Source organism: Bombus impatiens, unplaced genomic scaffold, assembly GCF_000188095.3.
Source record: "Bombus impatiens unplaced genomic scaffold, BIMP_2.2 scf_1275, whole genome shotgun sequence".
In the NCBI taxonomy this organism is placed as follows: Eukaryota; Metazoa; Arthropoda; class Insecta; order Hymenoptera; family Apidae; genus Bombus; species Bombus impatiens.
This window is the reverse complement of record NT_177694.1, coordinates 326,068-352,478: the sequence shown is the minus strand read 5'-3', so window position 1 is coordinate 352,478 and position 26,411 is coordinate 326,068. Positions and strand designations below refer to the sequence as shown.

Sequence of the window (26,411 nt, the reverse complement as noted above, 5' to 3'; positions counted from 1 at the left end):
ATGCAGTCACCATGACAATACATTATGCATGTGTTCCTCGGAGCTGTTCCACTCGTATGATACGAAAATGACAATGGTCTTACAAACTGCTCTACGCAACGTCTATCAGCTTGTCGTATTCCAAACAATTTTTCGTCGGACGACTCGACGCTTTACGGAGAATCGTTCAAATTCCAAAGGACGCGTCGTTGCAAATCCACGAAATTTCTCTAAGAAAAAAAAAACCATTCCGGTGCTTCTGAAGAAACAGTTGCGGCAATCTAATTAGTGCGAATCTACAAGAGCCGCCCAATTAACAAAATCCACCTACTTCTTTCTCTGACGAGAAACTCGCCGATCCACCCCGAACTAACGAACCCTCGATTCTCCCGGAGAACCACCCTGACGCGAAGAGAAAACAATGCACGAGGTAGGATCCGCGAGAGGAAAAAATAGGATGATGCATGGCGGTTCTGGCGGCGACTTCCGAGTCCTCCGGAGGTCCGTGAGCGTGCACGTACGTCCACGCGCTTCGACGAACAACGTTCTCTTCCTCCGGTTGAGCGATAGCATCGTGATGACCCTTGGAGCAGTCGCCTCGAAAGGCCACGCTTGACCCATCCTACTCGCGTCGTTGTCCACCAGGTATATAGCTATCGACGTTGGCTTGGCCGACGAGACGCGTCGTGATCGCGCCTTTCAGGGTCAACGAAGGCCTAGAACAGCGAAAGCAAGAAGAAGACACCGGGCTAGCTAGGGAGCGCGGAGAAATCGTCTGCGAGAGGGTTCAACAGCCTGGATAAATATATAATAAATCATACGAAGCTATGGAGCCAACCACCGGCTATTATTATCACGTAGCTCGGTGCTGTTTCTTCCGATGAAAACAGGAGGAAATTCATTTTCTTCGAGTATCGTTCGCTGTGTACGATTGAATACGATTGTGAGATGACGTGAATGAGGAAGCCGCGCTAAGTGTACATATCCATCGGTGAACAGAGACGTTCGCTTACGCGCTGTCTTCTGTCGTAGTGATTTAGAACCTGATGCGTTTAACGAACTCCTGTCCGTAGTTGGAATTAGCTGTACGGTTATTGGCGGATTCTCGTCGGTGTTTCACGGTAGCGAGCTGTCTCGCTACCGTGTTTTAGCTTCGTGTTTCGTACGAGTAGCGTTGCTTTTCTTTCTTTTTCGTAGTTGTATTTTTCCAACTCGTTTCCAATCGGCTGTACGATTCAATTTGTTTGGAAGAAAGAGCAACGCGTGTTTGCGTTTAAATTCCGATGGCTGAAATCTCGAAATTGCCAAGTGCTATTTATCATTTGCCAATCGCTACGTCTATACCTGTCGTGGGAGTATCCCTTAATCATTTAACAAGTTAATTCCAATATTTTTACGATAATAGCCGCGTACAGTTACCTGCCGATTAACGCGCCATCGTTCTCTTTGCGACTTTTACCCGCAGCCTGCTGCATTTCTCTAAATCGTTTACCGCGGAGTACACGCGAACGCATCGCGTGTAAGCCAGTCATCGGTAAATATGGTATCAGAAGGTTCAACTTTAACCCAGCGAGGGGCGAACAAGCACGAGAAACGGTCGTTGGTCGACGCGTGAGATTCATCCTCGAAGACTTCGCGGAAATTTCTTTCTCTTGTATTCGTGGAAACGCGGAGAAAAACGCGATGGCGAGACGGCGGTGTTACGATCATTGACGTCACTGCGTGAAACCGATACGTGGGCTGGGTGTTTCGCCGCGGGACACCAGCGGCAAATTGTCCGTGCAAAAGCAGAAAATCGAGGCCGGCGATACCGCGAGGTGTGCACGCCGCACGAGTTTCGCGCAAAGAATTTAACAACGTAGTTATAGGCCATTTCGTTTCTACATACGTACGTACATGATAATTAGAAGCAAATTACATATACATAGGTTTTCTGATAAAAAACACCGTCCACAGCAAGATTATTTGCGTTAATGTTTTTCTCGAAACGGTAAAGATATTTTTATTTCGCGGGATAACCGTTAAGGTTGCGTAGTTTTTGCAGATTTTTCCTCTTTTCGCGTGGAAGAAAAAGAACGACTGGAGTTTTTTCTACGTCCATTCGATGTACGTATCTTCAACCCTGCCTAACAAGATTTTGCTTGGCTAATGAGAAAAAAAGTTACGATAGATTGCAGTTTTTCATTCTAATGAAGGTACCAAGGGCTAATGACTGCTATAAATTGATCGCACGATGGCGAAGCAACGGAACAATGATAAAACGAGAAGTAGTGGGAAACGGGTACGGTAACTGGCGAGTCGCGTGCTATCGCAAAGGGTCGCAAGAGAAACATTTAGCGTTTATATCAAAATTATCGAGCGTAAATGATTAAATATACAGCGACGAGAGAGATATCTCGATAAAAAACGATATAATTTTCGCATCGCGCCGATGAAATTAAATTCGTTATCTCGTTTTAACGAACCAAAAGGACAGACAACGAATCTATTCTCAGATTCGTACGAATTAATTTTCCTTACGGAGAAAAGAAAGCCCTTGAAAGTTCCAATTTTTTCGCTCTTACTCTTCGTCCAGACCATCCTATTTGTTTTATAGATTTCAATCTTCTCGTTTCAGATGAAAGTAGAATTAAAGCCGAGCTATAACGTCTACCATTAAATCGAGGAAGACAGCCGCGTTTAACTTTCTCATCAACCACTAACGGTATTCGTTCGCGTCTTTGCCATAATGTCGAGTCACTCGTAAAATGGATTATGACACTCGATTCGACGAAATCTAATTTGAACTCGAATTCCAATCTCGATCCGTCGGTCCAAAGATTACCAAATATAAAATACGCTCGAGGATTACCAAAAACGTATCGAAAGTAAGTACATCTAATCTCGGCCGAAACTGCTACTAAAAAGATTGTAAAACGCAGGATCAAAAGACTGTAAAATACGATTACGCGATTAAAATACGATTACGTGACTTTCTTGTCGCGAGATTATTCTTTTTTTTTACAATATTCTTCGTTATAGATTTTAATACATCGTTTAAAGACGGGGAAAACGATGCGACACGGCGTCGTTTCGATACGCGAATTCGCAAAATGGCATATCTTGGACGTTTATCCGAACGAGTGGCGAACGGAACGTAGCGCGTACAGAGCTGATCTAAATTGAATAGGCATTTTGTGACGCAGCGCGCGACACTATCCACCCTGAAGGGAACCGCCCACGATAAACTTGGCCGGATTGCTCGAGCCACGCTCGAGATTTCACGTCTCCATTTAGCTGGTTTTCCCTTCTGCGCGTTTACGTGTTCCTACGCGCTTTAACTCCGCGATTGACATGTTTACCAGCTTGCAAATATAGTTTTATCGCGCAGAATACAGCGAAACGGCGAAGGGAAATGACCAGGTTGTAAAGTATGTGCCGATCCTTCGAAGCTTGTAGGGAAATAACTGGACCTGTAAATCGAGTCGTTAGTTTAAAGCATTCACAGTCAACGCGATATTTTATACGCGATCTTTTCCATTCAATTGCGTTATCGAATTCTGTCTCGTCTAAAAACGAAACAGTTTTCATCGATACTGGTTTTCCTACGCTTTCGTGTAATTGATCGTTAAGATTCGATGGAGCATCGCGTTAAGGCAAATCGATCGGTTCGTAAATTCATCGTTGTCCGTAAACTTCTGTTCGCGATACTGCTAAAAATCGACGCGCTTAAATCGCTGGCAAATGCTGATTCACCGAACCAGTCGCGCATTATCGATACGTCGAAAACAGAGCTAAACGACTGCGAATAAATTATGCCGGGATATATCTCTGTAGAATAAATAAGAAGAAGATACGATGTACGCGTTGCACCCGAGCTTCGTCAAGCTCTCTGACCGTCGGTTCCAGCGTTTCTCGGCAAAGTAAATCAATTAATCGTCATTACCAGTGGTCGGACAGATAGCTACGAATCGCTGAGGAACACAGTTGGAACGGTGATTAACGATCTGTCGTCGTTTTGCCCGATTTCGTATCCGATACGACGAAGAGACCGCCGCGCCTGTCTATATCAACAGTAAGTAATCCTTTGCTTCTTTTTTCCCCTTTTCCCGGCTCGTATCCCCTCGTCCTGTTGATCCAGTCCGACCGACAAGCGCGGACAAGCTTTGATCGATCGGTATCATCTTCGAGCCACGTTTGTACTTCGTTCGACTTCGTCAATCGATCGGCGCGTGTTTCAGCATGGAAATTCAGCGTTGCACGAGGCGTCGTGGCGCGGATACAGCAGGACGGTTGCCGCCCTGGCGAAGGCCCTTGGCACCCAACGAGCGCCTCTACACGCGAGAAATCTGGCTGGATTCGCGCCGCTCCACCTCGCCTGCCAAAATGGCCACAACCAAAGCTGCCGCGAACTCCTGCTGGCCGGATGCAATCCCGACCTTCAAAACAACGTGAGTAACAGCTTCGATCTCTTCCCTTTGTCTCCTCTTCGTCGCTTTCTTCCGTACGTACCTCCTCCTTTCGGCCTTTCGAAGTTTGTTAACTTTAACGCGCCTTCAAGTACGCTCGATGCGCTTTCGTCGTGCTTCGTTTCGCGCGTGTACGGAAATTAATCGGTGAGGTGGTTGATTGAAAAAGGGTTCGAATTGAATTGAATACGAGATAGTTAGGTTTTTAGCCGGTCGAGGCTTGTCTGAAAAACGCGTGCCTGAAACGCGTCGCGAAAAGTAAGCTACGATTCTGGAATTCCGTTAGAGCGAGTGTAGCGAAACTTGCAGGTGATTTTAACAGGCTTGCGATTTTTCAGTACGGAGACACACCGTTGCATACGTCTGCCAGATACGGACACGCCGGAGTGACGAGGATTTTGATCTCTGCGCTTTGTCGAGTATCGGATCAGAATAAAGTAAGTAACAATTTGAAACACTTGCCACGTCGTCGTAAGTTCCTCTTTTCTCGAGTAGCCTAAAGCGAGGAGGTTGTACGTGTGGTCGTACTTTCCTCCCGTACTCTTCCATTGTTCCCAGAATTTTCTTTAATTTTATAAATACCCAAGGTCAAGCTTTCGCGCAATACCCTTCTTATCCCATAGATTTCTATCTGCCCCTTCCCACTTGGATATTCCGCGATCAAAGTCCATCCAAGAAACACGAACAAGAAAAGTCTGTGTCGAACGATCATCCTCGTATCTGCGCGCATCGATCGTGCGAGTCTCTGGTATCTGAGAGAACCATCCGCCGATAAAGCGGCTAAAACACGAGTAAAAACCCCGTGCTCGTGGTAAAGGACGGCTTGTGCGAGGACTAACGATCGTTTCTAAACGCAGAACGGCGACACGGCGCTGCACATCGCGGCGGCCATGGGACGTCGGAAGCTGACGAGGATCCTGCTGGAGGCTGGCTGCGACCGTAGCCTGCGGAACAAGCAGGGGGAGACCGCGAAGGACATCGCCAAGCGCAAGAACCTGCAAGAGATATTGGAGATAATCGGTAAAGCGCGAAGCAAGAGCAGAACGCGGAGCAAGAGTCGCGAGGAGGAGAGTACGCCGGCGACTCTGGACAAGGTCGACGGGAAGAGCAGCAGCAAGAACGAGAAGAAGCGAGAGAAGACCGGTAGTGGGACCAGCGGCAGCAGGGATAGTTGCACGAAGAAGGAGAAAAAGAAGCACAAATCGTCCGCCAAGCAGAACAAGGTGCACTTCGAGAAGGCCGTGATGGGCAGACAGTGGTCACCGTACGGTTGCCACTACTATCCCGATCCGGAAGCGTTTCCTCAGCCGCGTTTGGATTCCCTGCCACCGGATCCACTAGGCCGTGGCGAACAGTACTATTTGGACCTGGCTGGAAACATCAGGAAGGGTCCGGTGGGAGTGGGATACACGTGCTACTGTGCCCCGTTCTTCAGGCACATGGAGGCCAAGTTGGAGAGGGACAAGGCTGAGTTGAAGGCTCACATAGATCAAGCGCACGAGAGATTGGACTTGAAAGTGGCCAATCTGGAAAGGAGGACCAGAGGGCAAATCTCGGAATTGACGAGATGCGTGGCGGCGGAAAGGTCTAGGTGCGACGAGAGGCACGTGCATCTTCAGCAACGTCTTTCCAGAGGTGGGAAGGGAAGACACAGCGAAAGACCGGCTAAAGCCACTTTCAACAACGATCAACAGTTCCCACCTGCTCGTGCCAGGTCTCTGGAGGATCTGCTGGACGACAGACCTCACGATAGAAGCTTCGAGATCCCCGGAGAGACACCGATTCATCGAGGTAGCCTCGACGATCTTGATATTCCTGCTATACCGCGACTCAGCAAGTCCATGAGGGACCTACCGTCCGGTTCTGGTGTCTCGAGGTCAACGCTGAGGGTACTCGACGTGCCTGCCAGATTGAACGAAACCTTCGACGGCGTAATCAAACAGGATCGTAGCTCGCCGCTAGGCGCCGCCTCTTCGCCGTCGATCGGATCCAGGCAACAGGTCCATCAGCAACGCGTGAGTGTGTAACCGGTGGTTCTTTTTATTAACTACGCTAAGCGTTCACGAAGGTGTTGATTAAGCTGCAAGACACTAATGACACGTTGCGGATGGTACATGGGTCCCGTTTACGACCAGAAGATAGGATCGAACCCTCTGGTGTTTAGATTCCTTCTGAGAGTTTTAACGGCGCGATGTATGTATTACAGGCAGAGCTAATTGTTTTATCTACCTTCTTTTTTCATCGAGTCGTTCAGATTATGAACGTGGTAAGATGGAAGATAAAATGGTAATAAAGCGGATTGGTGATGTAACGTAACCAATGCCTTTATGTAACGTTTGATCGAGGGCTGCGAAAAATATTGGCACACGCGCGCTTATTTCCCAACCAAGTGGTTTTTATCAGATTCTACGTTTCGTCTTCGTGGTATGAAATGTTTGTATTCGATACGGAAGTGTTGTTACGTACAAATATTGTGCAAATATTTTTTGTAGTCTCTGTAAGCGTATATCTTCGTATTTATACGCTTGTTTTAAACTAAGAAACTGTCAGCAGGATCTTTCGTCTCGAGATCATGGCATAAATTCGTGCCAGGACGAAAGTAGCGCGACGCGAAAGAACGAGGACACGTCGAACGAGTGGAAATCTTCAGGGCGACGCAGCGTGCACGAGATGATTAAGCGATTTCAACAAGTACCTGGCATGCATAACGGTTGGAGGGGCCCGCGTTCCGGAAGCAGCGAACCCACCAGTCCAGAGCACAGTCAGTGTTCTCAAAATCAAAGAGTCCAACCACAAGGTGGTGTAGGAAACAGCTGGCGTGGCGAAGGTAAAGCTACTTTACATGCACTTTGAATCGATAGCAGACGCTTCAACGAATTTTTTGTAAGGTCCTTAAGAAACTAGTTAAACTCAATTTTTGTTACCTTTGTCTAGAACATTTCTATGTATGTGACAGATTTGACGAATAAATTTGTCGACAAGAAGTTAGTCGACGATAGAGGTAAATTGTTTTTACAGTAATTTACCATGTTAAAATGTAGGCAATGACAGCGAGAGTAGCGAGGGAGACGAGGACGAGCAACCGGAAGCATTAAGCGGCGGAATTTCTGGAAAAGGAGTGATATCAGAGCACGTGCATTACGACAGTATCGCCAGAATGCCATATAGGTCCCGTAATGCGGTTTATAGCCCAACACCGCCTTTGCATGACGCACATAATGATTCTGGATATAGCACTCGCATGTACGGTTCTAGCAAAGGTGCTTCACCTTCGTTATCAGGTAAAGATATATTAATCATCGTGTGATTTTAACATATTACATATCTTGTTATACTTTTTTACATTTTATTTTGTACTGCATTTCTTAGAACTTCTTCCGTTATTTGCTCTTTTAGGTCAATTAGAGTGCGATGTAATTCTTCCGACCACACCAAACGCATTCTCCAGTGGTGAACAACTGGCTGCATTGTTAGAACAACCGAGGAACCATGATCTTACGGTCTACGAGCGCGGTGCCGATAATTGCGTTATTAATATCGGAACAGCCAGTCTTGTTTAACATGTATCATTTCGGTCAACGTATTATTTGGAAACGAATTCTGTACTTCCAAAGACATCGATATTTTGTATAAGTTGATGATACCTACTCAGGTGTTAATATAATTTTTTTTTTTAAAGATACGTGTAAATTTAAATTGGTTATTTTGTTAATAGATTCTTTTGTACAAAATGATTCTTGTTTCAAAGAATAGGATATTGTCGTTATGTAAATAATTTATAAACCTACTTTGAACGGTAACGCGTTGAAACTTACCGAATCTCCGTCTAGATTTATTGTCGCAAATCGAACGTATTTATTGTCGCGAAAAGTTTTATCAAGTGCTGTTAAAATTATGAAAAGATGAGAGAAAATAAAGTATTAAAGAATTCTCTACAAACGGAGTAGAATAAGCATAGATAAATCTTCTTTAATCAGTATGTAACGTTCTGTTAAAAATTATTAATATCATCCTCGTAAGAGGAAAGATTACGTACCTATAAACCGCCATGTGTGTACCATAATAATAGATTGAACTATATCTATTTATTATGTAAATGCTTTTTTCTTCATTCACAATACTGTTATATCACTAGTAAATACGTCGATTTAATTTTGTACGATTGTAATTAAAGACTACGTGTCTCGTTCAAAAATTGAATGTATTATGGAACAATAAGCGTGATTAAATAACAAATGAAATCTCCGAATATTATATTCTACATTTATTTATAACACAGACGGAAATGCATATTCTGTTATCGACGAATGATACAGAGGCGTGCCTGTTAATGAATGCGAATTAGCAGCCTCAATTTTTACAACAACGTAATCGCCAATTTTTATTGATCTCGTGTCATTTGAATATTTTCCAGTAGGTATAGTCATGGAGGGAATTACTACTCGCGTGTTACCATCGTTCCTTGCTTGAAAATTTTCATCTGACCGCTTACTGGGCTAAAATTAATTATTACATATTTTACTGATATATCATCATTCTACAACATAGTTGAATTACAATAAATTGTAAAATCTTACTTGTTCTACAAGCACAAGCTGTAATTGTCCGATCTGTAATTTATTTACATTTTCTATCTCCGTTCTATATGTTGAAATCATTCTTTCGAGCCTACTTTGTTTAACACTCGGTGGTACGTCATCCTTGTAACGACGATGTGCAGTCGTTTTCTACGATTAATAATAAAAGGTTTCCATTTTTCAAATATAATATACTATATGAATTTTATAAAATGTGTATTACCTCCCGCATGCTGTAAGAGAAAAGAAAGGCTTTATTATATTTCACTAGTTCTATCAATGATAATGTATCTTGAAATTCCTCTTCCGTTTCTCCACAAAATCCGGTAATAAAGTCACTAGAAAAACATATGTTCGGAATAGTTTCACGTATATGATGCACCAAATCTATATATGCTTCGCGCGTGTATCCTCTTCTCATTCTTTCCAAAACCGCGGAATTACCGCTTTGAGCAGGTAAATGAATTTGTTTACAAATATTCGGCCTTTCCGCTATCAATTGTAAAACTTCATCTGGGAAATCTTTTGGATGAGGCGATGTGAATCTGAAAATGATTTATAATGATATTCGATAATAATAGCTATTTTCAAACGTGAAAATATTTTTAGTACCTGATCCTCATTTCTGGATTGATACGAGACACTTCATCTAGTAACTCAACGAAACGACGTCCTCCTTTTTTGTTTTTATATACTGTTTTGAAACCTTTTGCTAAATGTGTTTCTATATTATTATTAACATAGAATTCCGATTGAGATGTATCTCTATAACTATTTACATTCTGTCCAAGAAGTATCACTTCCTTTACGCCTTCGTCAGATAAAGATTGAACCTCTTTCACTATGCTGTCGATTGGTCTTGATCTTTCCCTTCCTCTTGTGAACGGTACGATACAATATGTGCACATATTATCGCATCCACGCATTATTGTGCTAACAAAATATGAAGAAAACACATATAAAGATAGTCATAATAATTATAAATTATACAACAATGACAAGGATAACAGATTACACATATGCACTGGTGGAACTTGGATCTAATCGCACTGGTGTAACATCTGCATATGTTTCATCAAATGACAAAACGACATTAATAGCAGTTTCATTGTCTGGTACAGACAATAGCCTTGGTAAATCCTTGTAACTGTCTGGTCCAGCTATGACCTCAACAAGTTTGCCCTTTTCTAATATTTTATCCTTTAATCGTTCTGCCATACATCCTATTACAATAAGATAGTATATATAGTATCGTAATATTAATATATTATAAATCTATTACCCATGCATATGAAATTATAGTTATACCTAACAAACCGATTTTCACAGGAAATCTTTTATTCTTTTTCCTTACATTATTTAAATCAGTTAACTTGTTCCATACTTTCTGTTCTGCATTATCTCTAATAGAACATGTGACTAGTAGAATTATATTAGCTTCTATTATATCATTCACTTTTCTGTAACCATGAGATTTTAGAATAGACCAGATTACCTCTGTGTCATTTACATTCATTTGACAGCCATAAACATCAAAGTAAACTAAAAGGGATATAATTTGTTGAATACAAAAATTAACGCCATACGTGAGATTTACAGTTTCTTTTAATATTACTAACTTAAAACATTTTGTCTTTATTTACCCTTTTGATCGGAGCCATCAATATTTTGTATATAAGGAATATTTGGTACGCTAATAGTTTCACTAGAAACTTCAATTTTTGGTGTCAAGAAATCTTTGAGCGATGGTCCAGTTTTTGACAAGTCTCTAAAGTGTTTCAAATCAGAAGATTTTTTTTCAATTTCTTTATTTCTTTCAATTTCCAATCGAGTAAAAGTCGTATACACTGTTTGACATTGTTGAAAATTATGAATAGCTACATTGTTATATCGTGCGAATTTTTTAATAAACCACTTCATTGTTAGTACACAATTTGTTTCAGAAGCTTTAATTTGTTTTAATGAACTTAACATAACTGTACCAATCATTTTTAATATGGGATGACACTGAACTAATAACGTAAATACTGTACATATATAACCTACTTAGAAATAGGTTATGTAACATAAAACTCTTATGGAATCATCATGGAAAATAATTATTTTATAGTTTGTTAAGTTTTTTGAACATTAATTACAAAAGCAACATTAACTAGATACTTTTCACGTCACTTTGATTTCTCTGAATTATTATAGTAACTACATTTGAATCATATTGATAATAAGACACCCTAAACATGTCTGAATATCAGTGGCTCCCAACTTAAATTGTTACGCTTTTATTTAACTTACAACATTAAATTAGTCTAGTAAATTTAAGAATATAAAGGAAATATGAAATACAAAGTAATAATTTTTCATATACATATATTTTTATGGATTTATTATACAAATTTAATGCATTATTTAATGATGTGCAGCTGCTTTCCTCATCTGAACAAGTATGTTTCCAAGTTCTTCACGCTTCCTCTTAGCTCTGATGTGTGTGCCCAACTATAAAATATAAGAATAGAATATAATATTCATTTGGAATATATAACACTTCAAGTGACAAAATTTATTGACATCCTTACCCTCCTCTTCAAGAATTTTAAGGCACGCTTATCCTTGGAAACTTTCAACAATTCCATAGCACGTTTCTCATATGGTGCATGTCCAGTTACCTCACGGATTAAATCTCTAACAAACTTACTGTGTTTAGTTTGTCTCTAGAATTAAAAGATTTATGAGCACATAATACTAATCTTTATAATTAGTGAATTATTTTTACTTTGTATTGTTCTTTGTTTTATAAATGGTTTAATTATGAAATGTAAACAGAAATAATATAGTATAGAAGTATCATCATAAAACAGGAATGTTTATCACTGTTGCGTACTAACCCCTTTTAGTCTTGCGGGCAAAATGCATACTGTCTTTTTCCGTTCATTTTTATTCTTTGCCACACGAATCTTAGTCGTTTTATGGCCCCTGTTAAGACCAACTGCCAATTCGTATTTCAGAGCCATCCTACAATATTAAAACGCCGTGACTTTTATAGGTTAGATCATCAAACGTAACAATACAACATTACTTAATAATATTATACTTATTACACTGCAATTACTTATGAAAGTATTTATTATTATACAAACGTAATTGATTTCACAAGATTATATAGATATTTTGAGATTCAATTTAACACAAACCTTCACGTCAGAAATACAATGGTAAAAAGGAATACAATCTTGTTTTCAATGAAAGATATTTCATGATTTTTTGTGCGCATGCGCTATGAAATCATCTTGCCTGATTTTCAAGTATGCGACAGAATTTTTTATACTTCAAAAATTTCATATATCTAGATAAATTTTTAAATGTGTTAATTATATGTGTGTTCAATTCAACTGCAAATACATAATAAAATTTTAAATTTTGTAATATACATTTATTATGTAATTGATATAAATTCCCTATGAAATATTTTGTTCTTTTTGAAATACTATCTTTTTTAAAATAATATAATAAGAATATTTATGTTTTGTATGTTTTAGTCTATAATAATAATTTAATAACACATATGTATATATATATGTTTGTTTTAAAACTTTTGATCCTGTAATATAGATTTTAATATTTCATATAGTGGACATCTTGCGCCATAGTCGATAAATCTTTATCAACTTCACGATTGTGATTCGTGATTGCTGCGGTGTCAGATTTTTGAAGGGAATTTTTTAATTTATATTACAGAACGGTATGAGCGTCATATATGCGACCATACCGCTTTTCTTAAAAACGTCTACCTCGTAACATTTATTTTCACTGACAAGAAACCATGTCGAAGATGAAAAACATTCCAAATAACTTAACCAAGTGGGATCTGTCAGAGGATTCTCTGGCACCGTTAACCGATTACCAAAAAGAATGTTTATTGAATTTAGAAGAAGAATTGTTCCCTGACAGCAATTTGAAAACTGAGGAGACAGGTGATACCGTATGCGCAAGCGAAGAAACTAAGAAATCAGTACAAATAGAACGATGCCAAGATCTATTAGAACATTATGCCAAGTTAGAAAAAGAGTGTATGGACAGGAAAGATATGAAATATGTGTTGTACCTTAATGAACTACAATCTCGACGACAAGAGTGTCATGAACTTTGTCTTCAAATAGAAGAAGCATTAGAAGATTTTACTCTGTTATATAAACAATTTTCAGAGGTTTCTGATAAAACGATATCACTTTATGATGCTAGCGAACAGCTTGATTCAGATCAAAGAAAATTAAATTCTACCATAGAAAACATCACAGAATATGTGAAATATTTTAAAGATATTGATATGATGATGGAAAAACTAGAAGCACCTACGTTATCAGTGAATAGTGAAATGTTTTTTAATATTCTAGATAAAATTGATACTAACATAGACTTTGTGCAGAATAATCTTTCGTTTAAGGAAAGCAATACTTATTTAATCAAATATAAACACTGTCAATCTAAGGCAATATCGATGATGCAAAATTATATTTTTAATCTATTTAGCAAGACCACGGAAAGTATATTGAATTTAAAAGATAATGATGATTCCCAAGATAATGCAGACGCAGCTTTAGCTCTTTTCTATGGAAGATTTCAAACTATTTTGTCAAAAGCTAGACCAGTTATAGAACAAATTGAAGCAAAATCTTATAAGAGACAAGAATATGACAGCTTATTGTCGGAGTGCCATCAATGTTATTGGAGTCAAAGAGGATTAGTATTAGGCAGTAGTGTACAAAAGTCTCTAATGTCTGTAAAGGAGAAATACAATGGTGATCATTGTAGCCTGGTACGAAATTCATGCGCATTACTGTTACATGCATCGATGGATGAGTATAAATTATTTTATGAATTTTTTTCTAAACCATCCAGTGGATTAACAGCATATCTTGAAAGCTTATGTACATCTTTGTATGATACACTTAGACCATTCATAATTCATATTAATCATTTGGAGACATTAGCTGAAATTTGTTGCATTTTGAGGATTGAAATGTTAGATGAACATGTTCAAAACAATTTTGAACCATTAGAAGGTTTTGGTAACATTTGTCTGCAATTATTGCATGATGTACAGGAGAGACTGGTTTTCCGTGCACATCTCTACTTGCAGTCTGATGTTTTGAATTATAACCCATCACCAGGTGATTTGGCATATCCAGAAAAGTTAAAGATGATGGAAGATATAGCAGAATCAATAAGAGAAGAATCCAGACAGACAAAAATGAAAAAAATATCTATTTCATCTAACGATGATAATAATCTAGAACCAATATCTAGGAATCATATAGAAATAGATTCTATCTACCAAAAGACACATATGGGGAATTCACCAGCAGATCTTCATGGAATGTGGTATCCTACTGTTCGTAGGACATTAGTATGTTTATCAAGATTATATAGATGCGTGGACAGATCTGTATTCCAATCTTTGAGTCAGGAAGCAATATCTCTTTGTGTACAGAGTATAGAAAATGCAAGGCATGAAATAGAGAAAAGAGCATCATCCTTAGATGCAGAACTTTTTCAAATAAAACATTTGCTTATTTTAAGAGAACAAATTGCACCATTTCAAGTAGACTTCACCATAAAAGAATATAGCCTGGATTTTTCTAAAGTTAAGACAGCAGCATTTGGTTTATTAGAAAAGAGTTCAAGATTTTTTACTTTGTCAAATAATGCATTACTGGAATTTTTATTGGAGGGAGCACCTCAAATGAAGGAGCAACTAATAGACTCAAGGAAGCATGTGGATAATAAATTGAAATACACTTGTCAACGTCTCATACAGCATGCAACATTTTTATTGATACATCCAATTTTGAAACTGTTAGAAAGGGAGAAGTTATATACCAATACTCCAGATGCATCTCCAGAACATGCTCTTGGAAGTCCTCAAGATGTTGCGGCAGCAATTAGCGAGGTATTACGGATAATTAAGTTTAAATGTCCTGAAATTCAACAACTGATGCAACTATATCTCTCTAATAAGGAAACAGAGTTTATTTTGTTTAGACCGGTAAAAAATAATGTCTGTGCTGCATTTACACAACTATATCAAATACTGAGTAAATATTATAATTCAGAAGAACTTTTATTAATTGCATGTCCATTACCAGAACAAATCTCTGTTATGCTAAGCTCATCCAGTCTTACTCATGGAAAAAATACACAAAGCACTGCAAAAAAGACGTAGCAAAAATGAATTAGCAAGCTTTTATAATTAGATACTGTATATTAACGCTATCTGCGATCCGTAATCAAATTACGAATTTATTTTAATATTTCTTTTGAAAAAATAAATATTAATATATAACGAATATTTTATATTTTTAAGTAAATTATGTAAAATCTGTATAAATAATTCATAATTCCATATACAATAGCTCAGATATTCAAGTAAAATTACAAAAGCTATTGCAATTTATAACGCCCTGTATTAAAGAATATTACACGATATTTTAATTCTTTGTAATGTACTTTAAGAACACGTAATTTTTATATTACGAACATGTACATATTTAAAATCTTAAATTAAATTAACACACCACGAAATTTGTACATCCCCTTAAGTGGGATTTATGGTCTTAAATAAATTTTTACAGAAATTGTTATGAGTTTAAAACAAGAAAAGGTGTATATTTTTGTAGCAAACAGTACTATAGTGTGTCATATTGCGATGATACTAGGGATTTAATTTTTCCAATTGTACTTGAAAACATGATTAATTGCTAATATATATAAGTGATAATGATATACATTATATATTGTCTATTTATTTTGATCTTACAAAACTACTTTCCTATACCTTTTTCTCTTACAGAAAAAAACACAATAATCAATAAGCAATTAATTGCATTGGATAAACACCAGAACAAAATAACTTACTTGCTTACGATTTTAATTTATAAATTTATTTATTATACTTAATACGTGGATTTCCATATATTTAAATAAGTACTAGTATCAAAACTTTGTGCTACAGCTTGTTGAAAAGTATATAACATTATGGCGTTATTATAACTTATATCTTTCAGACAATTCACACACGCTGTACCACAGGATGTAATATATTAGAAATTGGACTATATTCCTCTTCAGATTTACTTTCGTATGATTTCAGGGGAAAATGTTTCATGAATTCTTCAATAATATTCGTTGTTGGTGGATGTAAATAATCTTGTACAGAGACGTATTTCGGGCCGCCAAATGTATCTAATACTACCACTGAAATTATTTTCAATTTTGCGAAATAGAAATGATGATCTGTAACAATTAACACAATATTTTTAAACGTATATTTCATAGTAATATTTTTGATTAATTGACTTCATTTATTAAAAAAATTCTTACCTGCTGGCATATTAATTAGACCTGGATGACGCGTGAAAACTGCTTTTTTAGCTACTTCGATTTCCGCACTTTCATTTTTTAACTGTAAAAGATATAATAATACTTGTTAATTATTCCATTAATTTAAATATTCTGTAAATAAAAGATCTACTAACTGGTTTGATCTTGCCGGTTAGAAGAACCCTGGCACAACGTGGATCCATAGGATCCCACCGCTTGTTTCTACAGTATTCCCCTTGGGCTAATGACATCAACATCGAGGCCCGATTATCTTTCTGTAATTAAATCGAAATTGATTTTCAATAAAATAGGTAATAAAGATAAGAAAATAAAAAAAAATGATAGTGATTAGGGTTTTAATAAAAATAATCGAATATTCAATATAATACGTATTGATATTGCTCACTATCTTATCAGACGATGGTAATATTAAACATACGACGTATTTTTGCGACTGCGATACATATTAATAATAGTGTTACGAAAATGCTTACTGCAAGATCTTTAGCTGGAAAATCCAGGGTAGTAAGGTAAAGATATGGAATCCCTGATCCATTCCCTAAAAGCCCATCGCTGTAGGAAACTAAATTTACAGCTGGAAACGATTCGATATCCTTTCTTGCGCTGATTGTCGCCACGGATACCCAATCTGTATATGTACATAAAATTATTGGTAATTATATTTACATTATAATTAGTTGTTATTATATGATAAAAAAGCTAATTAACATAGTGAAAAATACTGCTTACATATTTATTTGTTAACATAGTTACCATTAATAACGATATTAATAATAAATAAGATATTTAAGCAACTAAAGTTATATACGCGATTACAGCGTATACAATGAAAATGATGTCATACATATGTATACAATATACATATGTATTCCCAGATTATTAAAAAACAATAAATTTACATAATAAAACAAATAAACAAATAATTTTACTTCGAAGGTAATTGAATTTAATAAGAGTAAGTACGTAAATAATTCGTATGTTAAATATGTTATTTGTTTGAATAAACAACTTTTCAATGGCTAGATTAGACAAAATATCTTCAGTGATAATAATTATTTGACTAGTCACGACTTGAATCATCGTGACTTCTTCGATATTGAATTTTGAATGATTTCGTATTACCAAAAGTAATATTTATTCAACTTAGGCAATATTCATCTATAATATTCATTTATAATAGTTCATCGAAAAACTGGAAAGCCGCCAAGACAAAGCGTTGAAAGTCCTAATATTAACTTTTACCTAACTCGGTACGGATAACCGCATATCTACATTATGTATGCAGATATTCATTCTACTCGTTTTATTAATTTCCGAATGATTCGTAATTTTGCACTGAAATGTGACGCTTTTGTTTGAGAAGTAGCTATTTACGCAATTTGAATGTCAAAATAAAGAAGAACCGTAATAACGTTTTATTAGCTTTAAAAACGTTGTTACTATGAAAAAAAATGTATTTTTTTACCAGCTTGATTGACAATGTATCTTGCCATTAAAGCTGCCTGATCGATAGGTGGTGGATTATTGACAGGAAGTTGTCGATCTCTTTCAGACGATTTGTACATATTATGATGATCTTCGTGATGTTGATGTTTTTCGTATTTAATTTCTCCCGAATCATTCTCACTCATTTCCTTCGCTTTCTTCCATTTCAAAAACTCCTCGAATTCTTGCCAATGTTCAGCCTCCGAAAACTGTGAATACTTCTTCGCTTCGATCGTGAAGATCAAAAAAGATAAGAAGACTGCGAATCGAAAAATCATGGTTTATGTCCACGACTGTTTCACTCTGATGGTAAACGTTTACTAAAACGGAACAAAAGTACACTATCGTTTTGCAATCCTCTTTTAGCTTTCTCACTTATATAGCTTGCTACAAGTATGAGAGCGATGAGCACGAGCTCCAATGAATGTTTAGCACATTCGTACTGACACTGCTGACTCAAGGTCAATATATTAAATGTTAAAGTTGTACATCATGCTATGTGAGAATTAGTGAAACTGATAAACATAACCTAAAGTTTGGAAAACTTCAAGTGTTTCGTTTGCATCTGTTTTATTAATTAATTGACAGGCAAAGTTTTAAATTAGTGAATCATTATTACATCGATGATAAATAGTGGTGTTCTAGATTTAAATGGAGCTCCGAAAATTTTTTAATTTTAATTTTTGGAGATAACGAATTGATTATTTTTCATAAAGGTGATTTTATAGCTAATTTCAGTTTATATCTTAAATGAGCGTTTTAAAAAGCATCGACAATTAGTATAGTGAAGTATAAGGAAAGTAATTTCATGAGAAAGAGGTTATTATTAACCTTACTATTAACCTCTTTATTAACCTTATAAGGTAGCCACTGAACATTGTCGAGTAACGTAATTTATCATTTTATTTTCTTTATCTCTAGGTTCTGCGACCTTTCTCTTATAATGAAAAGTATGATTATTATAATATAAAACGACAAAAATATATAATTGTTATTCAATATAGTATATCGGTTGCTCCATTTTTGGTAAAAAAAAGTAATTTTTAAAATTTTATGTTTTAAAATATCATTCTTTTCAGCATAATAAGTAACATTTGATTTGGGCATTAAAGACAGGAAGTTAAAATTTATTAGAATTTGAATGAAAACTGATAGCTTTCATAATAATTTATGTCAATCCGCTGTAACTTTATCTTTAAATTATATCATGAATTTCTAAATGAGGAATAATATAAATACCTAGAGATATTTATATTCAATTTAATTCAAAGCTAACCATTATTTCAGCAATAAAATAGAACAAGTAAATTTACTATTAGTCCTGTAATTCTTATGTATGATTTTAGTTTCTTATACATTTTTGAAGAATAATTTAACTTAAGGGATGTTTTTGTATGTACTGCATTTGTGTATTCATAGACTTTGGCAATTAATGTAAGTATTTTCTCTATACAAAATGCTTTCGCACATATTTAATTTTTTGGCATTTACATGTGCAACATCGGTATTTGGTGGAAGCTGATTTACATCCAATTTTAAGTATTTCTTATCTCTCTGGTAGATGGATGTTAATAGATATTATGCCTTATTTAAGTATTAGAATTTGTTGATAAGATTTCAAACATACGTAGATTAATCTGAATTAGTCAGGTAAATATTAATTATAAAGGATAAAATGAAATTTACAAATAATACAATAATAATAAAATAATATAACTTATATGTATTTCAAACTTAAATTGTGAATAAAAATATAAACAAGAAATGTTTATAATTTGTTGTGTATTGTATTCCGATGAAAGATGTGGAGTGATAAATTTGTTTAATTTTGTAAAGCATTAAAAAGCACAATATTGTAAATTTGCTAATCGTGAGAGGAGATATTATTTTTTGAAGAATATTGTAGAATTATGACGAAAAGAAAATTCAATCTTTCATCATTTTAAAATTATATTATAATTTTTTAATCCCAAGGGTGAAAGCTGTACTGAATCACAAGTTTTTGTTTTACCAAGATGGAGACGTTATGCATATATTTTAATGCTTAAGTCACTGCCTTACAATTTTCTTTCAACGAAAATAAATTCCGTAGAAATATTCCGAAAAATTATGAATAGAAATATTCAACAGGTGGATCTTACAGCACATAAAATTGTATTTACATGTGTACTCGTCAAAAAACAATTCATCAATTTACAACAAAACATAATAATCTCTTTGAAAGAATTCGCTACCTCTAGCAACATGTATGTCCATGCTTAGTAACTTTTACTTCAACAAAAAAGATTCGTTGCACATTCGCATAGCTTTTTTTTTTAAAGGTAAGCGCCTTTTACATTTATATATCCATATGCAATTGGTAAGGCAGTGATTTATCGTTATCGGACAAATCGATATGTATTAACGTTTACGTTGTCAAGATTCGAACGATCAAATTTAATACGTGACTTTTGTTGACAACGATTAATAAATGTAACTGATAGATTGATAAAATTGATAGAACGTTAAAATAATTTTCTATATTAATAGAGATAGCGATTTCCTTCGTAGTGTTACATACTCTCTTTCTTTCTTTCTATCACACTCACACTCTCTCCTTTCTCTCGCACAGAAACAACGCTTCTTTTCATTTATAAGCAAAAAGGTAAACATTATTCTTCTCTATCCGATCCTCTTAAATTAACGCTAAAAAACGTGTAACGATTGCACTGTTGACTTTACTAAAGTCATCGTATTTACGCAACAAAATGTTACAAGTATAAAAAATTTACGACAAGTACGGCTTCTCGAGTAAATTTATCGCTAACAACCACGCCAGCGTTTCTTCTTTTTCTCTCTTTTTTTTTTTACAGCAATAACGCTGGTAAATCTCTGTCTTCGTTCCTCCGTTGTTCCTTCTTTCATGCGTTATTCTCGTGTTCACGTGGGACTATATTAAATTAATTGGTCACCGCGTTTCGAGATTCACCGTTTTGCCCCTTGAGCGTCGCATCAAAACATATTCTTCTCCTCTGTGTTTCAAATTTATTCCTTCCCTTTTTTGTGTTTCTCTTTCTTTTTCTTTTTTTTTTTTTTTTTAAGAAACTCCTATCCTCCGTTTTGCTTTCGCGAATATCTCCGAAAATGTCAACATACATAATAATTTATTTCTATTATATTACAATAAGTCGTTCTACATAGTCAAGAATAGAGAGCAGCGATTTTTTACAGTTCAATTGGCACATTGTATGCGCGCGTATGATCGCTTGGGTGATGGGAAAAGACGCGGGGATAAAAAATGAAAACTAGCTTAGGGGAAGACAGAAACGATGAGCTTGTGGCGAAAGTGAAGAATAGATAAAGCGAAAATAGGAGATAACCGAAAGGGAAAGATGAACAAATGTATGGAAGGAGAGAGGGGAAACGAGAGGGAAATCGGTGTACAGAGATGTCGAGGTGAATATGATATCACTGATATGCATGTGGGGACTTTGGGCTCAGAATTTTCAGTTACTTAAGTACACGTCTCTCGCGTGCCGGCGCACGCCACTAGGATGTCGAACTGTACCAACCGTTCGTCGTCGACTTGTTCGTCGGATGGTAAATGTGGAAACCAGCTCCGGCAGCCGGGTGATGATAAAATTGCGCTTGCTCGCTTAAACCGGCCGAGGCATACGCTGCAGCAGCGTCCAACGCGCTCGGATGAACAGCAGCCGAATACACTTGTGGTTTTAAAGGCAATGGTTGCGCTGGCTCGTATTGGTGTCGTAACACGGGATCGCTATAAGCCGACGAGCCTTCGTAGCTGCTTATCACGTTTACCGGATGCAGCTGTTGCTGTTGTTGTTGTTGTTGCTTGTCTCTCGGTGAAACGGATGACGGTGGAGTCATCGCCGAGTGATAATCGACCGTGTAACCGCTGGCGGTAGAATACGAGGAAACCAGGCTGGTAAACGCATCGGCGCAACTTGTTCCGGTGGAATTTTTCTGATTGTGTGTTGCCAACACAAATTGATGTTCGCCGTAGGTGCTGGATCCTTCGGAGCCAGGTGGAGTGGGTAGAGGACCACTGGGTGTCGTGTCCCCGGCGTAATAGGTTCCACCGGAAGAAGAGGTTCTTGTAGTACTACTGGACGTGATTCCGTGAACGTTAGCTCGTATCACGCTCTCTCTGTTGGCGTATAATTGTCGTAGAAGAGCGGACGCTGGCAATGGCGCGGTAGTCGACTGTTGCGGACTTAGGTGTCCCAGATGATGATGAGCTCCGATCCATTGTATCGTACTCCTTTGCTGTTGCTGCTTGAGCAACGCGTCCGTGCTGAAATCCGTAGGCTGATGCAGCGTCGGTGAATGAGATTTATTGAGATTCTGAACTGGCAGATGCTTGGACATCGCCTGCTCTAGATCTTTCACGGAGGTGCCGGTACTGTCGGCGTTGCTCGTTCTATCTTCCACGCGTCTCGATTTAGGACTGGCCGAGCACAGTACTTGCTCACCTCCTGAAATGGAATGGTTTGATGGAGCTGGACTTAGAGCGTGGCTTCTCTCGTTATTCGTGACTTTCACCGTTGAGTCGTCCTCCTCGTCCTCCTCCTCGATCGAGCTGCTATCGTCCTCGTGCAGCTTTCGCTTGTGTCCACGTAATTTCACTACGAGCGTGTTAATGTTTCCTACCGCTGTCTGCGGCTCTTGCTGTAACTGAGCTATGTTGTCGTGATGCCGGCTGCCTCGTTTCTCGCTCTCCGACCCGCGAGTATCTTCGCGATCTTCAGGCGGCGACCTGTGAGGATGTTCTTGATGTTGGTTCGGTGGTCCACCGTGATTTCTTCCTTCTGAAACGCGTTACGATGCTATCTTAGCGATTAGAAAGTTTCGGACTATCGACGAAGATCAAGTAGCTATATTCGGTCATTTTTTTTGGGAAGAATAGCGGAAAGAAAGAAGTCGCAATTTATACCTCCTCTATCGATTTATACCTCCTCTATCGGCATCCGGTGATCCATTTTCTGGATCGTTTCCAGCTGCGTCCTCGCGTTTAACGCCCATCACGCCTTCTTCCAGTTGACAACAGTCCATGATTAAATTTTCGAACTCTCGACCACTGAAACAATTCGTTCGATCCGAGAATTTCAACGTAATGTTATGCTTGATCTCAGACGAATATCTTACATCATGAAATTTACCTTATAACATAATTGACACAGATGATATTTTGCTCTTCCGCGTTTTTTGAATTGCACACTACCGTGGCGCACGTCTGTAACCATGTGTATCCTCCGCTTTTATTCATTAATCTATAATAATGTGTTAGCACTTGCCCCTTGTGAATCACTGAAACAAATGAGATCATTCTGATGTAACTAACCGGTTAAAATAACGAGCAAAGAGTCAAGTGAAGTAGCTGATTCAATTTGTATTGCATAATGATTCGACAAAGCACGGATTAAGTGGATAAACGAGGTAAACGAAGATCTATGGAAATACTTACAGTCGATGTGAGATTTTCGAAGACGATTCGCATCTTCCCCATGGCACAACGTATAAAGATTCTTCCCCGTTAATTCGTCGGCTGTATAATCTAATAATTCGGACACCCTATAGATCAACATAAAAACGGGACATTACGTTGTTCGTAATCACAGAAGCTAATTATCTGATTATAGCTAATTAGCTAATTATTATAATAAAATGAGATAAACTTATCGAGAATTAATTACAACGAGATACGTGGAAAATAGAGAAAGACAGAGGAATGGAATTTTCTAGAAAATTTCCTATAACGCTCACCTTGGTTCACAATGCGCTATCCGAAAGTCGAAACTGATCCGCGTGACGAACATGTCGGCTTCCAGGCGAATTTCGTGCACACTTGGCGGAGGAAGTGCGATCGCCAGGCCAACCATGCCTATCAATGGTGGTGCAGACTTTCTTGAATGGCCAAACGTATACTGCGGTCTCAAACGGCACAGTAATAACACGACCTGAATTCGTAATTGCTTATTAACATCCATGGTTTCGTTAACTCGACGCAATTGATTCGCGATTCGTTAAATCGATTAAATCAGCAATTCACAGAATCCGATCGATGGTAAATTACGATAGATCGACGATAGATAAGTAAATCATGATTGCTATCAATTAGAATATTTTATTTCGTCATGTTTAGTGGAAAGTTACGGTTCGAAGAATCCTTGGAACACAGAATGAAAATGTTTAAGCATCGGAACGAAAGAAGATGAGAGAGTGATCTTTGAAAATATAGGATTTTTGAGGAAACAGTGTACTCACCCTATAACCAGACGACTTAAAATGGCACCCCCTTTTCGTCAAAGTGGATTTCATCCTCACGCAGAACGCACGATCGTATCCCTTGTATAGATTATTTGCCGATAACGACATCACCGACGACACTATAATTAGATTAAAAACAACGCATAAATATTCGTTACTTACATGTGCGTGCACGCGTGTACAGAAGAATACCGATTTTCTTCTTCGAATTATACTTCAAACCATCAATATTCAATTGGAAACTTCAAAAATTCAGAAGGAAACAAGATCTTGGTTCATAAATTACGACAAAGTCCCACAAGCAATGAATAAAAAATGAGACATTTTTCGACATGGATAAAAAGCGAAACAAAAATCGGATCAAACGAACGAATATTTCTTAGATAGAACGATAAAACTACGTTCAAGCAAAGAGAAAAAGTTAGTCGCTGCTTCGTCGAGATTTATCAACGACGCATCTATTCACGATCCTTTAGCGGCTACTGAAAGTTTATCAACTTCGTAATCTCGACGCGAATGATGTCATCACGGCTCGTTCAGTCGACGAGAGACGCGTCGTTCAAAAAAAATACACGCCATGGCGGAAACTTACCGTCGGGATTCGCGGTGGAAGATGAACCGTGTTCTTCGGACGCCGCGCTACTCGGCGACGCTAAACCGGAGCTCGACGAGTGTGGACCGGAAGAGGTGCTCGATGTCAGTCCCAGGCCTAATTGTTCCGCGACTTCCGCGTGGTCTTGCTGATGAACGTAATCGAAAACGCTTGATCCCGTCATCTCTACCTAAAATTCACAAAAATGTCGTCTTCTCTCGTGTCTTTCGATATTTTCTCAATTTTGGAATTTTGAAATTTTATCGTAAGTCCTAATAAGTAAATTAGTCCAATAAGAACTTTCGATCAGAGACAAGCTATTATGTTGACTTTTCCTTGAAGAATTCGAAGTATGAGACAAATGCGAGTCTAGTGGAAGAACAGGTGTTTAAACATCGTAATTTCCTTGACAAGTCGCAGAAAGGTGACTTAATTAGAGGAAAAACTGCAGTCGAGGACAGCTTTCTCGAGGTGGTCTCATTGCAGGGAAACTCTGCGGGCCTTAATACGATAGTTTCCACGAAAAACTGCTTCGACGTGACCGACGGCTTCCTCTCGTTCGATGGCAATGGCTATCTGTTTTTGCGTAAAAGAATTTACGAAAACCCGTGTTTCGGAGGGCGAAATATTTTTTAAAGGATCCCTTCCACCAACAAATGCGAGTAATTCCATTGTTCGTCAAAGTGGTATTTTTCAAGCGAATCCTAAAACGTAGTAAAAACACGGGACACGTTTGAAACCGAAATTTTATTATTAAAACTTTGCGGAACGGCGTGAGGGTGGAATATCGATAAATACCGACAACAACGGAAAGCAAAACAATTTGTATTTTTCGCTGGAATAACACGCCCGTTATTTAATTACAAGTATCTCTACCAATAAAAGGACTTCGTTCGATAGATATCCGAAGGAAAAACGATTCGGTATCGTCTATCTATAGATGAAGTCGGTGTTTTAATTATTCAATGGTTAATAAATCCTCTGAATATTCTCAGCCACGTAATTATTATCATTTTTAATATACCTCCTTCTTGATCTGGCGCAATTACTTAAACACTCAGGCAACCCTAACACGTCGATTTACCCTTCGATCCGAAGATTCCGGGAACTTGCTCAAAGACAAAGCACGTAAGAGTATGTAAATCCCGCGAAGTAGATTACTAGCTCAGAGGGGTACGGTTTCCCATCGGGGGAGGCTTCGACGATCGACGGAGGAAGAGACCGAGAAAGAGAAAGAGAAAGAGAAAGAGAGAGAGAGAGAGCGGGAGGCAGTCAATTTCATCGGGCACGGAAACTTTAATTTCAATCGAACTTGCCGACAGAATAATAATAATACTAAAACCAGTACCCTCGTAACCCACCAAACAGCGAAGGGAGAACCATTAAAAATCAACCACGCCAACGAGACTTGGAAATCGTTAACGTACCGGAACGCCATGGAACTATATCGCGTTCCTCGCTAGAGGGTGCAGACTCCGAATGGAGGAAAGAAGTAGGAGCCTTGAGGAACGATACGATTGCAATACGGGGCGAGCGAAAGGACAGCTTCCACTCGACTCGATTTCCATGTCTGCGCTGGAACATCTACCTACGGCCACGCATTCCGTTGGCCGGTTCACTCTCGCAAAGAAGAAATACCTCCGGAACACAGGGGCTGCCGGCGGC

The 26,411-nt window shown here is 37.8% G+C and overlaps 6 protein-coding genes and 1 long non-coding RNA gene across 21 annotated transcripts in view; 3 read left to right on the top strand and 4 right to left on the bottom strand.

Annotated features, from left to right (window-relative positions):
• LOC100741642 (ankyrin repeat domain-containing protein 6) overlaps positions 1–8,676 on the top strand; it is a 137,099-nt gene extending 128,423 nt beyond the window's left edge. For 2 of the 3 annotated variants that reach the window (XM_024371358.2, XM_024371357.2), the window contains 6 exons: positions 4,200–4,409; positions 4,766–4,864; positions 5,285–6,442; positions 6,978–7,254; positions 7,469–7,708; positions 7,824–8,676. In XM_024371358.2, the coding sequence (XP_024227126.1) occupies positions 4,200–4,409; positions 4,766–4,864; positions 5,285–6,442; positions 6,978–7,254; positions 7,469–7,708; positions 7,824–7,987 (2,148 nt within the window). In that variant the 3' untranslated portion in view covers positions 7,988–8,676. The remainder of the gene's footprint in view (positions 1–4,199; positions 4,410–4,765; positions 4,865–5,284; positions 6,443–6,977; positions 7,255–7,468; positions 7,709–7,823) is intronic. The other variant, XM_024371359.2, reaches the window with a different exon arrangement.
• LOC100742997 (CDK5RAP1-like protein) lies at positions 8,612–11,264 on the bottom strand. The gene is made up of 7 exons (XM_003493666.4): positions 10,648–11,264; positions 10,313–10,546; positions 10,020–10,227; positions 9,617–9,937; positions 9,228–9,549; positions 9,005–9,154; positions 8,612–8,923 (listed from the first exon to the last, which is right to left on the bottom strand). Exons 1-7 carry the CDS (start codon positions 10,991–10,993, stop codon positions 8,696–8,698), a joined length of 1,809 nt encoding a protein of 602 aa, XP_003493714.1. The 5' UTR covers positions 10,994–11,264; the 3' UTR covers positions 8,612–8,695.
• Positions 11,265–11,354: 90 nt separating this feature from the next.
• On the bottom strand, positions 11,355–12,319 carry LOC100740358 (60S ribosomal protein L36). Its single transcript, XM_003493645.4, has 4 exons — positions 12,193–12,319; positions 11,887–12,013; positions 11,578–11,712; positions 11,355–11,497 (listed from the first exon to the last, which is right to left on the bottom strand). Exons 2-4 carry the CDS (start codon positions 12,010–12,012, stop codon positions 11,411–11,413), a joined length of 348 nt encoding a protein of 115 aa, XP_003493693.1. The 5' UTR covers position 12,013; positions 12,193–12,319; the 3' UTR covers positions 11,355–11,410.
• A 317-nt stretch (positions 12,320–12,636) lies between these two features.
• LOC100749381 (conserved oligomeric Golgi complex subunit 3) lies at positions 12,637–15,788 on the top strand. The gene has a single exon (XM_003493635.4). The coding sequence runs from the start codon at positions 12,822–12,824 to the stop codon at positions 15,219–15,221; it is 2,400 nt and encodes a 799-aa protein (XP_003493683.1). The 5' UTR covers positions 12,637–12,821; the 3' UTR covers positions 15,222–15,788.
• Positions 15,789–15,913: 125 nt separating this feature from the next.
• LOC100749934 (protein CREG1) lies at positions 15,914–18,330 on the bottom strand. Its single transcript, XM_003493724.4, has 5 exons — positions 17,865–18,330; positions 16,873–17,027; positions 16,534–16,653; positions 16,379–16,460; positions 15,914–16,291 (listed from the first exon to the last, which is right to left on the bottom strand). Exons 1-5 carry the CDS (start codon positions 18,160–18,162, stop codon positions 16,068–16,070), a joined length of 879 nt encoding a protein of 292 aa, XP_003493772.1. The 5' UTR covers positions 18,163–18,330; the 3' UTR covers positions 15,914–16,067.
• A 79-nt stretch (positions 18,331–18,409) lies between these two features.
• LOC117152368 lies at positions 18,410–19,925 on the top strand. The gene is made up of 2 exons (XR_004462724.1): positions 18,410–18,600; positions 18,806–19,925. It is a non-coding gene; the product is annotated as an uncharacterized LOC117152368 (long non-coding RNA).
• A 543-nt stretch (positions 19,926–20,468) lies between these two features.
• The window catches only part of LOC117151124 (protein trachealess-like), a 141,144-nt gene continuing 135,201 nt past the window's right edge, over positions 20,469–26,411 (bottom strand). For 12 of the 13 annotated variants that reach the window (XM_033323809.1, XM_033323811.1, XM_033323814.1 and 9 more), the window contains 7 exons: positions 24,747–24,936; positions 24,152–24,273; positions 23,651–23,844; positions 23,352–23,458; positions 23,047–23,194; positions 22,840–22,964; positions 21,413–22,695 (listed from right to left, as the gene is read on the bottom strand). In XM_033323809.1, the coding sequence (XP_033179700.1) occupies positions 21,413–22,695; positions 22,840–22,964; positions 23,047–23,194; positions 23,352–23,458; positions 23,651–23,844; positions 24,152–24,273; positions 24,747–24,936 (2,169 nt within the window). Of the gene's footprint in view, positions 22,696–22,839; positions 22,965–23,046; positions 23,195–23,351; positions 23,459–23,650; positions 23,845–24,151; positions 24,274–24,746; positions 24,937–26,411 lie in introns of all 13 variants that reach the window. The other variant, XM_033323808.1, reaches the window with a different exon arrangement.

Coding starts and splice junctions, on each gene's coding strand:
- LOC100742997 (XM_003493666.4), bottom strand. CDS start 10,993: ATGATTGGTACAGTTATGTTAAGTTCATTAAAACAAATTAAAGCTTCT. Junction 10,547..10,647: donor TGATGGCTCCGATCAAAAGG/GTAAATAAAGAC, acceptor TATCCCTTTTAG/TTTACTTTGATGTTTATGGC. Junction 10,228..10,312: donor TGTGAAAATCGGTTTGTTAG/GTATAACTATAA, acceptor TTATTGTAATAG/GATGTATGGCAGAACGATTA.
- LOC100740358 (XM_003493645.4), bottom strand. CDS start 12,012: ATGGCTCTGAAATACGAATTGGCAGTTGGTCTTAACAGGGGCCATAAA. Junction 11,713..11,886: donor TGCCCGCAAGACTAAAAGGG/GTTAGTACGCAA, acceptor TTTTAATTCTAG/AGACAAACTAAACACAGTAA. Junction 11,498..11,577: donor TAAAATTCTTGAAGAGGAGG/GTAAGGATGTCA, acceptor TATATTTTATAG/TTGGGCACACACATCAGAGC.
- LOC100749381 (XM_003493635.4), top strand. CDS start 12,822: ATGTCGAAGATGAAAAACATTCCAAATAACTTAACCAAGTGGGATCTG.
- LOC100749934 (XM_003493724.4), bottom strand. CDS start 18,162: ATGATTTTTCGATTCGCAGTCTTCTTATCTTTTTTGATCTTCACGATC. Junction 16,654..16,872: donor TTCCAGCTAAAGATCTTGCA/GTAAGCATTTTC, acceptor ATTTAATTACAG/AAAGATAATCGGGCCTCGAT. Junction 16,461..16,533: donor TAACCGGCAAGATCAAACCA/GTTAGTAGATCT, acceptor TATCTTTTACAG/TTAAAAAATGAAAGTGCGGA.